At 54.3% G+C, this 14,027-nt stretch overlaps 1 protein-coding gene across 3 annotated transcripts in view; it reads right to left on the bottom strand.

The window, feature by feature from the left end:
* Nucleotides 1–14,027, bottom strand: part of SORL1 (sortilin related receptor 1) — a 48,840-nt gene that overhangs the window by 24,041 nt on the left and 10,772 nt on the right. For all 3 annotated transcript variants that reach the window (XM_054223076.1, XM_054223074.1, XM_054223075.1), the window contains exons 3-16: nucleotides 13,709–13,834; nucleotides 13,017–13,178; nucleotides 11,543–11,610; nucleotides 11,017–11,197; nucleotides 8,982–9,083; nucleotides 7,852–8,021; nucleotides 7,486–7,678; nucleotides 7,174–7,291; nucleotides 6,566–6,639; nucleotides 4,728–4,816; nucleotides 4,437–4,615; nucleotides 2,850–3,036; nucleotides 1,635–1,763; nucleotides 1,315–1,400 (exon numbers count right to left, since the gene is read on the bottom strand). In XM_054223076.1, the coding sequence (XP_054079051.1) occupies nucleotides 1,315–1,400; nucleotides 1,635–1,763; nucleotides 2,850–3,036; nucleotides 4,437–4,615; nucleotides 4,728–4,816; nucleotides 6,566–6,639; nucleotides 7,174–7,291; nucleotides 7,486–7,678; nucleotides 7,852–8,021; nucleotides 8,982–9,083; nucleotides 11,017–11,197; nucleotides 11,543–11,610; nucleotides 13,017–13,178; nucleotides 13,709–13,834 (1,864 nt within the window). The remainder of the gene's footprint in view (nucleotides 1–1,314; nucleotides 1,401–1,634; nucleotides 1,764–2,849; nucleotides 3,037–4,436; nucleotides 4,616–4,727; nucleotides 4,817–6,565; nucleotides 6,640–7,173; nucleotides 7,292–7,485; nucleotides 7,679–7,851; nucleotides 8,022–8,981; nucleotides 9,084–11,016; nucleotides 11,198–11,542; nucleotides 11,611–13,016; nucleotides 13,179–13,708; nucleotides 13,835–14,027) is intronic.

The following is a 14,027-nucleotide window of genomic DNA, read 5'->3' as shown; positions in this document are numbered from 1 at the left end:
GTGGGAGTGATGTAAATCTGCAAGTCCTAAGGGACGCCACCACCGCAGTGAATATCCCAGGGTGGGTTTTGTTTCTAATTTGCGCAGAATCCAGTGTAATGGGATACTGGTCCGGGACCAAGTCTCCTGAGCATTAGCACACTACCGGTAAAGTCCAATAATGCTATTAATGAGTAAAGCTAATGTCAGTAAGTAACTCTGGCTGTGCATCCCTAATGAGATTATGCGGAGATACGAAACAGATACCGTACATGAAAGTGTTACCATGGTGCGAGCCAACATGTATCTGAAGACGATCAGCAAATACTCTGGGAACGCGGCACTTCAAAGCCCAGCCCGATGGGGACCGCAGGTTTATTTTTCGATCGGCAGGGCCCTTCTCAGCATGACTAACACAGCTCTCCAAATAGCTCGAGAGGGCTCAGAGGGGTGAACAACGTGTCAGGCTCTGAACGAGGAGGAAAACTTAGCACGGCGTTGGCTTGAATCCCAGCAGAGGAAACGCTTCCCCAGGCACTCGCTGGGCTGTTTTGCACCTGGAATATCTTTTGCATCCTGAAAAATCTTAGGCCAGTGCAGGAAAAGCTCAGCTCAGCCCCTGTTACGTGCCGCCCCATCCCTTACACAAGCCTCTTCCATGTCTCGGGCTCGCTCCTGAGCTGCTGTGCGGCAGCATGCTAATCACGCAGCTCGTGACGGCAGATTAAATTAAAGCTGTAACAAGCAGAATGCAAATAACTTTGGCAGCGCAGGAGCACGAGACCGTTTCAGTGCCTGGTACGTTTGAGAGGAGAAAATAGGACGGAGGCGAAGTGTGGCAGGGACGTGTCTGAGAATTAAAGGGCAGCATCTGCCCCGGTCTGGCCCCAAACAGCCGTCGTTCGACAGCGTACGGCGGCCTGTCTCAGGGCAGCACCTTCCCAAGGGTTTCCTCAGGATGAGGGGTATTTTTGATCTAACTCCTCGATCAACTGTCTTTCTGGTTGGCTTCAAGCCCACTACAGTGAGGACGTGATGGGGATAAGAGGGTTCCTGCCCAGAGACTGCACTGAGGGGCTCCACCTCTGTGTCTTCAGGAGCAGAGAGGGCTCTGCTCCGCGGGCTGAAGCTGCGCCTCAGCAGGTCCCTCAGAAGCTCATTTGGCGCTGGACAGGACAGGAGATGATGGATTTATAACTGACCGAAGCATTTCAGCTCCTGTGTCATAGGTTTTGTCTGAGAGCCCTCTGGGAATTGGTGCGCGGTCCCTCCGGCACCGGCCAAAGGTTTTATGAATGAAGCCCTTGTGCCCGAAGCAATCCCGTACGTACTCACCAGCTAGCGGGCACGGTACCAGCTCCCCTTCGAGCCGTGACTCGATGTCTCCACCCGTACAAGTGTCCCCAGAGATCTTTCGGTAGCTGCAACACATCCAGCCAGGCACTTTATGTCATGGAAACTGTTAACATGCCACCCTGCACGGCTAGAATAAGCAGTGCTGCTTAGTTGCAACGTATATCCAAACATGCAATTTGTTTACTGCCGCTCATGGGGCGTTTGTGTGTGGTTTTGTGGTTGTTTGGGATTTTTAATCACCAAGAGGATAAAACCCAGCATTTAGAAGATTAGGTTCCCCTCCCAAGCACAACGCGTACCCTCGAGTCTTCTTGTACGTTGAGCCCACAGGGCAAGGGACCGGCGGGTCGTACGGTTTCCCGGCAAACTCAGGGTCAGGGACGCAAACTTCTAAGGATAAGTCGTCACTCAGCTTAAAGCCAAAATCACTGCAAGGAGAAAGAAAGATGTAAGGAAGGATGAGGGGAAAAGGAAAAAATGCAGTTATGCTATGCTATTACTCCGCTGTATTTTTGCATAGAAGTTTTAAGAACCCGAAGGATCTCAGAAGTCCATTCATTTATTATCAGTATTTAGCTGCATAATAATATCTCACGGCCAGCCAGCGTCCGTCTCCAGGACATTTCAAGAACATTTTTGGACTAAGCTTGCCAGTGGCCGAGCAGACTGGGGTAGGTGAGGCAGCAAGGCACAGCTGAGCAAGCGTGCCCTGAAAATCTGGCCGCAAGTCCCGGTTCTGCTAGCTGGCTTAGGTCACTGGTCTGTCTCTTGGCTTTTTCTGTCGGTAAAATGGGAGTGACGGTGCATCTGTTCTTTGGAAAATGCCGTGGAAGAGGTTACATCAATCTGATATTGCAAAGAGGCCAGGGCTGCAATTCTGAGGCAGGAACCGTGTCCCCCCCAGCCCTATTCCCAGTCTGCTCACGACGAGCCGGACTCGGTCTCTGTCTCGGCATCGGACAGGCAGGTCTGGAGCCCTGTCCCTCACTGTGTGCACCGGGCACGTGCTTGGTCGGGCCGTGAGCTCCGCTCAAAGTCCGGTCCCTGAAAAGCAGTTCACTTGCTGACCCCAAACGTTTGTATCAGATTCCTGGAGTGTGTTTCCCAATCCTGAGAGCTGTGCAATGTCAGTAATGGGCAAATCGCAGATAAAATGATAGAGCCGGGACAGTTGCATCCCTGTGGCTAAAGGGTCACTAAGCTTTTTGGCGGAGGATCTCTATGCGCGATGGGAAATTGTCTGCCATCATTTGAAAGGTGATGCATTAACAATACTCCCCTCTTCTATAGAACCTTTCAAAGGCTCCTGAAAGGCTCTAAAGACATTAATTAAGTCTCAGGCCCCGTTATTAATGAAAGGATGTTTTCAGTCTATTTAGTTTCCTCTTTGCTATAAAATCAAGCAGCGATACAAAGAGCTAAGTAAATTGGATGTTTGTTCACTTTGAGTGATCGGTCACAGATATTTATCTCCGACTTACAATCCAGACTAAAAGAAATTAATTGGTCTTTACCATTCAAAGTCTTCCCTTGTACAAGAGCAGTTGGAGACCATGACAGGCCTGTCAAAATCTTCCCCATTGAAACAGGTCGCATGAGGAGTCCTCCTTTTGAAAACGGTTTTATGCCCCAGTAAGCATTCGTTGCCTCGCTCGTCGGAGGGCGACCACAGTTTGTAGTCATTCTCCGTGCAAGGGACCCCTAAGAGAAGGAACGAGGTTGGGGTAAAGAAAGGTGCGCTCCTTGCCGTGACCCGGACCAAGGGTTTAAAAGCAAGAGGGTCACAGATGTCCCTTGGTCACTGCTGCCAATACGTGCCCGGCGAGGATGTGCAAAGCACGCTACCGTGTCCTGCGCCACACCCCGGGGACCGGGAGGGACACAGAGAGCCTTGCTCTCAGGAGAGGGGTGTAAAGGCCTCTCGAGGGGAGCCACAGGCTCCGAGTAGCCAGCCCAGCCTCCGAGGAGGCTTCATTAACCTCGACTTCTTGCCATGGCTAGTGGCATGGAGACCCAGGATGCTCGGAGCGAGGGCAGGCATGCTGGGACCCACTCATGCATCATGAAGATGCCCATTGTCCCTTTACCCTCCCCACCCTCCTCTAGCACAAAATGAGGAGTTTCCCCTACACACACAGTTTCAAGGCTCAAACCCGGGCCCAAAAGAAAGGGCAGAGCAGAAAGTATTTCAGCTCGGAGCGTGCAGCGGCACTCGGTGACAGGAGGCAACAAGCAGCTCCGTCGCGGTGACAGTGAATTTGCAATGCCTCATTTAAATGAAGTCATTCTCGTTACCAAACAGATCCGTTTCTAACAAAATGTCAAGGGAATCAGTTATAAATTTTAGTCAAGCAAATTTCTCTGCTGGGTTTAACTGCTCTTTGATTAAAATGCTGCCTCACAATCAAAGCTGAAATGGGTTATAAAACATTCATAGGCACAAGCCTTCAGAAGGTTTTTTTTTTTTTTTCCCTTTTCCTTTTCAACAAATCCCTTGGCGAAGGGAAGGGGTATGGGGAGAGCGCAGGGGATGCGACCGCCTTCAGCAGCCGGGTCCACGTGGACACGGGCTGCGAGGGACGGGGCACCCAAACACGGACGGTGGTACCATAGCCCCACAGGCGATGCCCTCTCCTCCCCGGCTCCCATGGGACAGCTGGGGCAGCAGGGTCTGCTGCTAACGGGACTCGAGGACACCTCTCCAGGGTCTCTTTTGGAAAATAGGATGAAGGGCAAGAGTACCAAAGATTTTTTCCTTGCCCGATTCGTATTTAGGCGCCCAACTTTGCGTGTGCGTCAGTGGCAATGCAAGAGCTTAGATGATTAAATAGTGTAGGTTGTAGCCTGAGGTTTCTAGATCGCTTTGGGCTTCTGAAAGCGTCTCCCGTGCCCCTTCCTCGCTCTCAGCCCCTCAGAGGGGGTATGTCAAAACCCACGTGCACCCTTTGGGATGCTCGGGGCAGGCTGTGCAGCGTGGGGACCGGCTGATTTTAGGCAAGGGCTTATTAGCGTGTAACCTGCAAAGCTATGGGGTGGTTAGACAACGTCTCTCCCACCGGCACAACCAGTGTCAGCGATGGCTCTGTCACCCGTCCCCTTACCCAGCACGTCCGTGGTGTTGATCTGCAGTATCAGCCAGCTGTGGCCGTTCTCTTTGTATGAGCCAAAGATGGTGAATATGGTGCTTTTCTCCCCGGGCTCAGTAAGCAGGCCATACACAAACACCGGCTTCTCTGAGAAAGTGAACGTTTTCCAGGTTTCCCCTTCGTTTGTGCTGTACCTGGAGAACGAGGGTTGGGAGAGCTGCCAGGGGCAGGTCCTGCCCGCTGCAGGGCACTCTGTGCCGGCGCCAGCCCGAGCCCCAGAGGCAATGCCCCTGCCCCACCACTTACTTGAGCTGGTCGGTCTCGGTGCCTTGCGCGATGGCCACGAGAATGCCACCATGGTCGCCCCAGGTGTAATAGTGGGGTCCAGATAGTGCCTGGAAGAGAAAGGGTGCTGAGGGGTGCATCAGAGCAGGGAAAAGCTTGACTGGAAAGCATGGTTTGTCAGAAACGCTGTCTGACCCAAGCTAATCTTTCAGGTTGCCTGGGCCGAGCCAAGTATCTGGAAGCACCAGAGATTCAAGTGTTACAGGCCAACATCTCCTGTCAAGAGCAGCCAGACCAAGTTTCCCCAACGTATAGCTGTGTTGAAGAGCAGCACTGCGCCCTGGATTCTGCTCCTCCCACATCATGTCCCGGGAAAGAATTAACAAAGTGCCATGACATGAAGCCAGAGTCCATCGCTCCCCGACTCAGTCTGCAGCTCTTTGTTATGTCTGTGAGGATTTCCCGACGCTCCATAAGGAGTCCCCGCCTCCCTGTGACCGCAGGTAAGCGTTGGCTTTTGGGCTGTAAGGTTTCTTGAATGCTCACAGAGAAGTGGGGCCATGGCATGCAAAAAAAAAAGCCCCAGAGACAGTTCATACATCTGTCTTGTGGAAAGAAACTCGTATTTCATGCTCATCTCCAGCTCTATCTAGTGACCACCAACACAAAAACCACCTTTTTTTCCTGTCTGGGAAGCCCAGCACAGCTCAGGATGAAAACAGAGAGCATGAACGTGCCTGATTCTGCTCGGAGGACACGCTAACGTGCTTGGGGCTGTGCTTGCGCAGGGCACTGAATGCACTGTTTCTTTCTTTTCTGTGCTGTGAGACCGTACCGGTGATCTGGAGAGCAACAAGCCTTCCAGCCTGCCGCTTGCCAAAGCCGAGAGGAGGAGTTGGGTTACTGCTTCTCAGCTGAGGAACTGCAGAGCTGGGTCATTCTGCACCTCTGCTTGCCTTACAAAGGGCCCAAACAAGCCGGGAGCTCAGTGTTGTTAACCGTGGGTCAACGCTTCCTCGGCATGTTTTAACGGCACTTGAATGCAAACCTGCCCGCGAGCCAGGGGAGGTTGGCACCTGAGAGTCTTGGCTTGCGGATACCCTTCCCCAGCTGGGGAGCGCTCCTGTCTTGACACAAGGCTCCCGCGGGGAGAAACGGTGGCTCCCCATGGCCGCTTCCCAGCGGAATTTCGGAGGCGCCCGCTCTCAGCCCATCGCCTTTGGCAGCAGCCAGACCCGTGGCGTGTCCCCACCGCCGCTGCAGCTGCCCAGACCTTAACCCAGACCGCGCAGCACTTACGGGAGGAAAAGGAGGCCGTTTAATTCGCAGGATTAAATAGCTTGCAGATGTTGAAATACCATATTACACTTGCAGCAGAATGCACAGGCAGACCACAAATGCTGCCGCAGACCAGAACACCCAGCATCAAACTCCTCATACAGCGAGGCCGACATCCCAGTTTTCTGGAAGATGTCGAGCCTCTCCGGACACTCTCACATACAGAGTCCTGCCTGTCCGTCCCGTCTAAAAGGGGCCAGATGACCCATGCTGATGGCAAGTCCTGCCAGTCAAAAAGAAGAACTAGAGGAGGGAGCTCTCCTGCGTTTGAACCCACCACCTTCACCCAGAGGACCGCGACTGTTCACCTCTATGCCAACCCACACGTGGTCCTTCATTTAAAGCCCTTTTTGCCTTGGTCTCAAGGACATTCCGCACCTTCTAGCTACAGCTCTTGGATTCATATGTGGAGGTCAGCCGTAATGCCCAAGAGCTGCACATCGCTTATCTCTATTGCTGCTAACCTCCTACCCGCTGCACCGCCGCATCGGCCAAGCCGGCAAGAACAAGAGCGGTCTTACCTCTCTCCACCTTGCTCCGGCGCTGCTCGAGACATAGACGTTGGTTTTCCTTGCCATGTTCTTGCCAATGGAGCCTAGGAGAACAAGAGAAATCATTCTTCTTGAGGAATGCAAAGCGAGTGCTTAGAACGAAGCCAGACACCTCTAAACTATTTTTATCTGTGAGCAAAATGATGACTGAGGAGCTGATTTTTCACACTATAAACTAATCTCTTCAGAAGCAAATATTTTAGACTAAGCCAAGCTTTAAAAGCAGCTGGGGAAAAACCTACGGCTATAAAGATGATGAAACAAAACACGTAAGTGTTTTCTTCAGTAAAGGAGTGAGACAAACAGGAATTCCTGTATGTTAAAGAAACCTTTCACGTGGATAGTGGCAGGAAGGCGGACCAGAATAAAGCGGGCAAGGTTTCTCACATCACCGTGCTGCAGTAAAAGCTACATGCTGTAATTACTGTACGGGGACTGCAGCAGAGACAGGACAGCAAAATGCACAATTTAATTGTGTTTTTGTAACCTGTGTATACAAACTAAATGCTGCCAAGTTCCTCGCGTCCTGACAACAACGTGCCCTAAGCCCTGGCACACTGTGGGAAGGAAGGAGGTACCGGTGGCGATGATCAGTCCCGGCGCTGACTCCTTGGAGAGAATGGACATCCTACGCAGCTGGAAATTCAGCAGCTGGCTCAGGCGCTGGGCCAGGTGGAGAGAGCAGCCCTGAGAAAACTGGAAAAGCAAACCACAGCGGCATTAACCCTCCATCCCGCACTCACCTGTGTCCTCATTCCACCTATCCCATCTCTCTACACTTGGAAAGGCAAGGAGGGACTTCCTTATGGCAGGACTGCCATTGCAGCCTATTTTGGGGGGGGGGGGCTTCTCCCACGCTTGCCCCCCTGGCCTTTCTCGCCCCACGCTACCTCGCAGTCTATCTGCTCCCCATAGCGCGTCTGCGCCGGGGGCTGTAGCAGCTCCCAGGTGCCCCCCTTGTCAAAGGTGATGACGGAGCGCATGTTCTCCTCGCTGAAGGAGCCGTTGATCAGGGTGGCGATGTAGACACCCCGCACGCCTTCGACGCGATGGAAGTCCGCGAAGGGCTCGTTGGCAAAATACCTGCGAGGAAATACAAAGGTGGAGTCTGGGAATCGCAGCCTCCCTAGGTCTGGGGAGTGGGGAATGTCAAGCCATCAAACGCAGCCAAAAACTTCAGGGACTTTGGTCAATGTTCTCATTAGAGAGAATCGCATTAGAGAGAGATGGATCTGATTAAGCGTGTCCCACGTTACCTGACCAAGGTGTCACTGCCAGCTCCTCCCGGGCTGTAGTAGAGCACGTTTTCTAAAGACAGCGAGAACTTCAGGCCTTCTGCCTCCGAGATGTAGAGGTTGGTACGGTTGTTATCGTGGCTGACACACACAAACACTTGGTCCTCCGAGGCATCGGCAACATAATATTCCTTTGGATGGAAATGACAGGCGAGCAGGCTTCATAGGTGTGGGCACACCAGCAGGGTTTATGTACAGGCTGCTTTAGCGTTTCCTCTTACCTAGCTGAAAGCTAAATCTTCTCTCTACCCATTTGTACTTTTCCTACTTTGCAAGGAGGTATTTTCCCCTCTGCTTTTACTTTTGCATTTCCCCTCCCCCGACCGCTATCCTCTGCCCTCCGCCCCGCACAACCCGCCAGCATTCCCCCGGGAGCAGCGCAGGGAGCCGAGCCCCATCGGTGACAGGTCTCTCTCTGCCTGGACCCCTCTGAGGCCTGGGGCGTCTCCCAGCCAGGGGCGTGCCCCGCTGCTTCACCAAACACGGAGCGCACCGCTCGCGGTCTCCTTCCTCCCCACCAGCCTGGGGACGCCACAGCAAGTCTGGCTCAGGGATCGCAAGCTCTGCAAACCCTGGCTGTCCCCCTGGGCTTCCCCTGCCCGCAGAGAAGATGGATGCTCCGGGCCATGATGGTGGAACCAGTGTGTGTTCGGTGACCTAGCACGCCAGGCCATGGGAAGAAGTAAGGTCCCCAGAAGCCGAGCCAAGGCACTGAGCACCGAGCTCAGCCCCTCTCTGCGTATCTGGGCTTTGCGGCCAGTCTCCATCACCAGTGCAGGAGGAAGTCGGTGACTGTCTCTTTCCAGACAGCCTCACGCCCAGGACAGTGCTGACCCTACACAGTGCTCTGGGTATTCCAGTATTTCTCCAGAGGCACGAATCGCTAGAATGAAGTACCATCGTGTAAACAACAAGATCACCCGAACATGAGCTTTTGCTCAGCTAATCCCCCGAACGGGGTCATACGAGGTCCCTTCCCAGCTCCGGCTCCCGCAGCGTCTGATGAAACGCAGAAAAAACTGCTGTTGACATCTGAGGGCGTCCTTGGCAAAGGAGGCAGAGAGGAGGTCTTCTCGGAAATGGCCACTTACCTTAATTGGATGCTTGGTTATGAACTGTGCCGCGCGCATCGGCTTGCGGTTGAAGGAAACCCAGAGCTGGACCGAAGGCGGCTGCGAGCTGCCCTGCAAACGCTGCAGCAGAGCAGAGGGACACATTAGGAGTAGCTCTCGCCCCCGAAATCACCCTCACCTCCAGCAGCGGCCGAAAGACAGACTGGGGCAAACTCACAAACCGTGTGCCTCCCTGCGTGCGGGCAAAGCCTGGCAGCTGCCCACTCCTGTTGTACATCCACATGGGCAGCGCTCAGCAAGGAGAGAAACTGCCCTTTCTGGCTGGCCAGATGGAAGTAAGGAGGCTGGGTTTAATTCCTCCTCTTTCTGTAGAGCACTCTGTCCTTTCCTTCCTATTTTTAATGATTCGCGCTAAATGAAAGGCACCAGTGCGAAGCCACAAAGGTAAAAAGCTGGGGGCAGCCTATTTCATATGGGATGCCAACGGTAAGAACCTAAACCCAGATCTAGGCTCCAAAAATAAGCGGCCTGATTTTCCTAGGCTCCATATCGCTAAGCAACCGCACCTCCCACGGAGAGGAGCAGAAGTTGGGAGTCCTGGGCGCCTCTGTCGCCCAGCCTGTCCCCTCTCCAGCGCCGCTCTGGGGTTTGACGTGAGTGCCGCATCCCACACCCGGGGATATCACTTCTAAGCCCAGGGGTCCGCAGCCAGGCTGGCCTTTCTCTCAGCCTCCGTGTTTCCCACAGGTCTTTGCCTCAGCCTGGAATACGGGTGATTTTAATGTCGTTTAGTGTAACGCCGGTCATTAGAGCTGCAGGACAAAGCGCGATGGCAACCCCTGAGCCCCGCGGAAGCTGGAACAACCCCGAAGAACCCCCAAACCGAGTTCACCCCTTGAAAGGTAGCGACTCAAACCAGCCCCATGCTTTCAGGGCGCTGCTCCCCGAGCCCGGTGACTTCTCGGCAGAGACGCGGACCATCCCCCACGTTTCCCTCTGCACCACCAGCGAGCCCAGATAAAATCTTCTGCAAACCACAGCAGGCTGCAGAGCAGGCGTAGCGCCAAGGGGCCGGGCCCCAAGAGGTGCAGGCTGTACTGCCTGCGAGAGAGGCTGCCGAGAAACTGAAACTGCTCCGCAAACACGTCCCCCGCCAGCATCAAGCAACTCTGCGGCTGCTCGGGTGGCCGGAGGTGACACACTTGCGAACCACCTAGGAAACGCTACAGGGTTTTGCAAGGAGTCACCCTGAAATGGCAAAGGTTGCTCGTTAAAACAGACTCGACGGCAGCAGCGGGGGAGCAAAGCAATGTTTGCATTTTCTATAAAGACAACTGCTCCACCACTTCTAGAAGGAATGGGACTCAACCTCTCCGCTGTCGTGTCTCTGATCATCCGTAAAGGACTTGCCCTCAGAGAAAGCACAGATGACTGCTAGCTTTCTTTCACATTTGTCTGAAGCTGGCCAACAGCTTCAAAAAGTACAGGGGGCCTGGGCTGCAAAGGGACCGCAAAGAGTGCTGTTGCTCACCCGCATCCTCTTTCCGTAGGAAAGCAAACTGAAAATCCAGGTCTCTCACCAGGCTGGAGCACGGTAGGCTACTTGGACCTAGTCTATGTGTGATGGTAATCCTCTCTGACAAGCGGCCTCCTAACCACCGAGCTGCTGCGCCACATCCCCCCTTCCCCTGCCACCGCGTCCCTCCTCGCCCGCCTTCCCAGGGTTTTTCCCCGGTCCCAGCACTTCGCAGCCTGACCTACTTCTGCCCAGCCTGATGAAGGCAGGCGTAGGGAAACGCCACTGCTCCGAGCCCCGCCAGGAGACTGGCGTCGGTAGGTGTTGCTTTGTCCACGGTGGCACGAGGTGAAGCGGGGCAGGCAGCCTGAGCAACACCTCCGGGACAAGCTAAACGCGAGGTGCAGCAGCGAGCAGCACCGTCCCTAGCAAACGCTCTCACCGCACTTTAGACACAAGCAGAGCGATCACCCGCTGCGGCCGTGGTACTGTACCGAAGCATCCACCATCACAGTGATTTGCTCGCATAATACTTACCACGGACTTGGTTGCAAACATGTATTTGTCCCTGAGCTGGAAGTCTTCAACATCTTCCAGGATTATTTCTTTATTCTCTCGGCTCTGAAAGAAATCGGTGCTGCGAATGACAGTGGAAGCCCCAGAAGGCTCGTGCCGCTCAATGTACACCGTATTTGGCTTATCGTAGGGCTCAACTCCCCTGGGAAGAACAAAAAGAAGGCGGCGGTGGTGTTATTTCTGCACTCGCAGAGCAAAGCAGAAGGCAGCGGGTAGCAAGGAGCGGGAGCCTTATCAAGAGGGTGGGCATGGAAGAACCAGGGGAATGTGGAGCATCCCAGGAGCCTGCATTGGTGGCTGTCTCTTGTCACCCCACCGTGCCCCATCCCCGGTAGCAGGGTCTCGGCTGGACAAGGGGAGCAGGGGACCCGAGCCGGAGCACACTGTGGTACCCGGGTCCCTGATTCGCGCAGGGCGGCAAAGGAGGCCAGAGGTGAGAAGCGAGAGACGACAGGAGCTGGGTGTAACACACAGGGGTGACACGTACCAAGAAAAAGACTTCACGTGTTCCTGAATCATTATCCAGGTCTGGCCAAAATCATTCGACTTCCAGAGCTGCAACGACAAAGGTGGGAGATGGCAGTGGGACTGGGCAACCAAACAGAGCCAGTCCTTTGAGAGACCCAACCTCGGGCAGCAACGGCAGGACAGACACGCGTCCATTGCAAAACTGTGAACTGCTTTGATGACTTCTCTTTATATGCCAGCTACCCAAAGCAACAGCAACCTTTCTGTCTGCAGGGGAGAATAACCCAAAAGGGAAAAAATTGCACCTTAGTCTCCTACCAGAAGGAATTCTCACTGGCTGTCGATCCACTTGGTTTTATACTACCTCAGAAATAAAAATAACTCATTATAATGTACTCATGGACTGCGTTAGCAAGGGTAAATATCCGGGCAGAGCCGTCTCCCCCTCGGAGGCCGTTACAGCCTCGAGCACAGCGACATGCTGTTGCTGCAGATCTGTGGGCATCAGTAAGGAAAAAGTCAAGAGGAGAGATAGTATCTGTCATTGCACCAACAAAAGTAGCAGCGATAAACACGCCAGCCCGCAGGCACATCGGCCCCTCTGCCCATCCCTCCAAGGGCCTGTGTCCCTGAAACCTGCCTGGTTTTTTTCCAAGCCCTACGGTGGCACCTGAGCTGCAATTTTTGCCTCTTTTTTGCAGGTACGTGGGTACGGCCAGCCAGACTCCAGCCTCGACAGTCAGTCCAGCATCATGCCCGAGGAAGGTACCGCTCCCGGCCAGCTCCGTCGCCCAGGAAGGCATCGGGGGTGCCCAGCACACACCCTGCTTTGTCCCGACTCAAACTGGCACAAACTGTGAGTACAGCCTGTACGCTGTCCCCGTTCACATCTTGGGGGATAGTTGTTTCACCTCCAGGTTTGGCTTACGCTGCCTGTATCTATCTGAGGGTGCGGTAATTACTTACAAACTGTAGCCGATAGCTCCGGGGGAGAAAAAAAAAAAAAGGATTTGTGTTCAAGAAGCAATTTGTTATGCAAAACCCCAAGACAAACCACTTGCCCGCGTGAAATACTGCAGAGGTCAGTCCTGGCTCAGCTGCCAGCGCTGCGCGGTGAGTTACGACCGCAATGCTCGGGGAGATCGATACGGTCAGGAGCGGTGTGGATGAAGGACCAGCATAAATGATGGAGAAGGGAAAGCAAATGTTTAAGGCAGCCACCCTGCAGGTACCACATCCTCACCACAGCAGACGTCAGAACCCAGCCTGACCTGTAGGGAAGGGGTGTCCAGGCCAATTTGGGACAGCTCTACATACAGCGATTCAAGATCAGACACTCTGGACGGTCAAAGCACAAAACCACACGGCGATGGCATGAGGCAGGGTGGATTTCGGCATGCCATAAGGGCTGTGGGGCACGTAACGGGCCAGGGGAATGCGACGGCAGGGTAGAGGCAGGACGCCGGCCCTCCCGTCTAAACCACAGTGCTCACCTGTTTTTTAGGATGAGACCTGTCAAAGCCCAAGAGGAGGCTGGGGTTCCCGGCATGCAGGAGGAGGTCTGCCGCTCTGAAGGGAATCGAGAAGCCCTGAATATTGTTGCAGAAGTCAGTGGTGATCCAGAGGTACGGGACGAAGGCGTCTACGAAGATATACTGGGAAGAGAGGGGTCGATAAGGAAGAAAGCAAGCAGGCGGTTAGCCTCCAGGAGGTCAGAGCTGAGCTCGGGGAGCAGTAAGCAAGGTACGTGTCCCGGGGAGCCTTTGGGAGGGCAAGCTCTGGAGGGGAGGACTTTCCCTGGCCCAGTCGCCCCCTCTCCCGCCACACTCTGATGCTCCTGAGCATCTCAGAGCCGTAGAGGAGGTACAGCAGCATGGCTGGCACGTCACACCTCTGCCTTGGGGACCCCCGGGATGACCAGGGGGGCTCTCCCAGGAAGCCAGAGGCCCTTGCAAAAACTGCTTTTGGTCCCCATCTGTGGGAGGCGTCCGTCCCTCCCTGCTGCCGTAGCAGAAAGGCCCATGCACGCACTTGCCCCGTGCAAAGGTAGGTTCTCAGCGTGACTCACGGACGCGGATCGGGGCGGCCACACACCCGGGTCCCCTGGCCCGAGGGCTGTGCCATCACGCTATCGGCAGTGATACACTGCGTACAAGCCGCACCAGAACCCCTGCCACATCCTTACCCTCTTGTTGTCTGCCGGGCTGTGGTAGAACTGGGCGATGGCCACCTCGCTGCCATTCCCCCCACTGAAGCTGAACCTCTCCGAGATCTTCTTAAAACTCTTGCCATAGTCGTATGACACGTAAACCTGTAAAGGAGGAGCCCCAGCGTGAGGAGCGCAAAGCTCTCATTCCCCTTCTGACAGATGTGGTTAAAAATTCAGAAAACTAAAAGCGGGGGACAGTTTAGAAATTGCCCGAGCCAGCCTTTCACGGCTTGAACCTGTGGGGCAAGAGAGAGGATAGTAAATGGTGTTTTGTGTGTCTCTGAACTCAGACTCA

This window comes from Rissa tridactyla, chromosome 17, assembly GCF_028500815.1.
Source record: "Rissa tridactyla isolate bRisTri1 chromosome 17, bRisTri1.patW.cur.20221130, whole genome shotgun sequence".
NCBI classification, from domain to species: domain Eukaryota; kingdom Metazoa; phylum Chordata; class Aves; order Charadriiformes; family Laridae; genus Rissa; species Rissa tridactyla.
The sequence above is the reverse complement of the archived record's forward strand: the minus strand, read 5'-3'. Positions and strand labels throughout refer to the sequence as shown.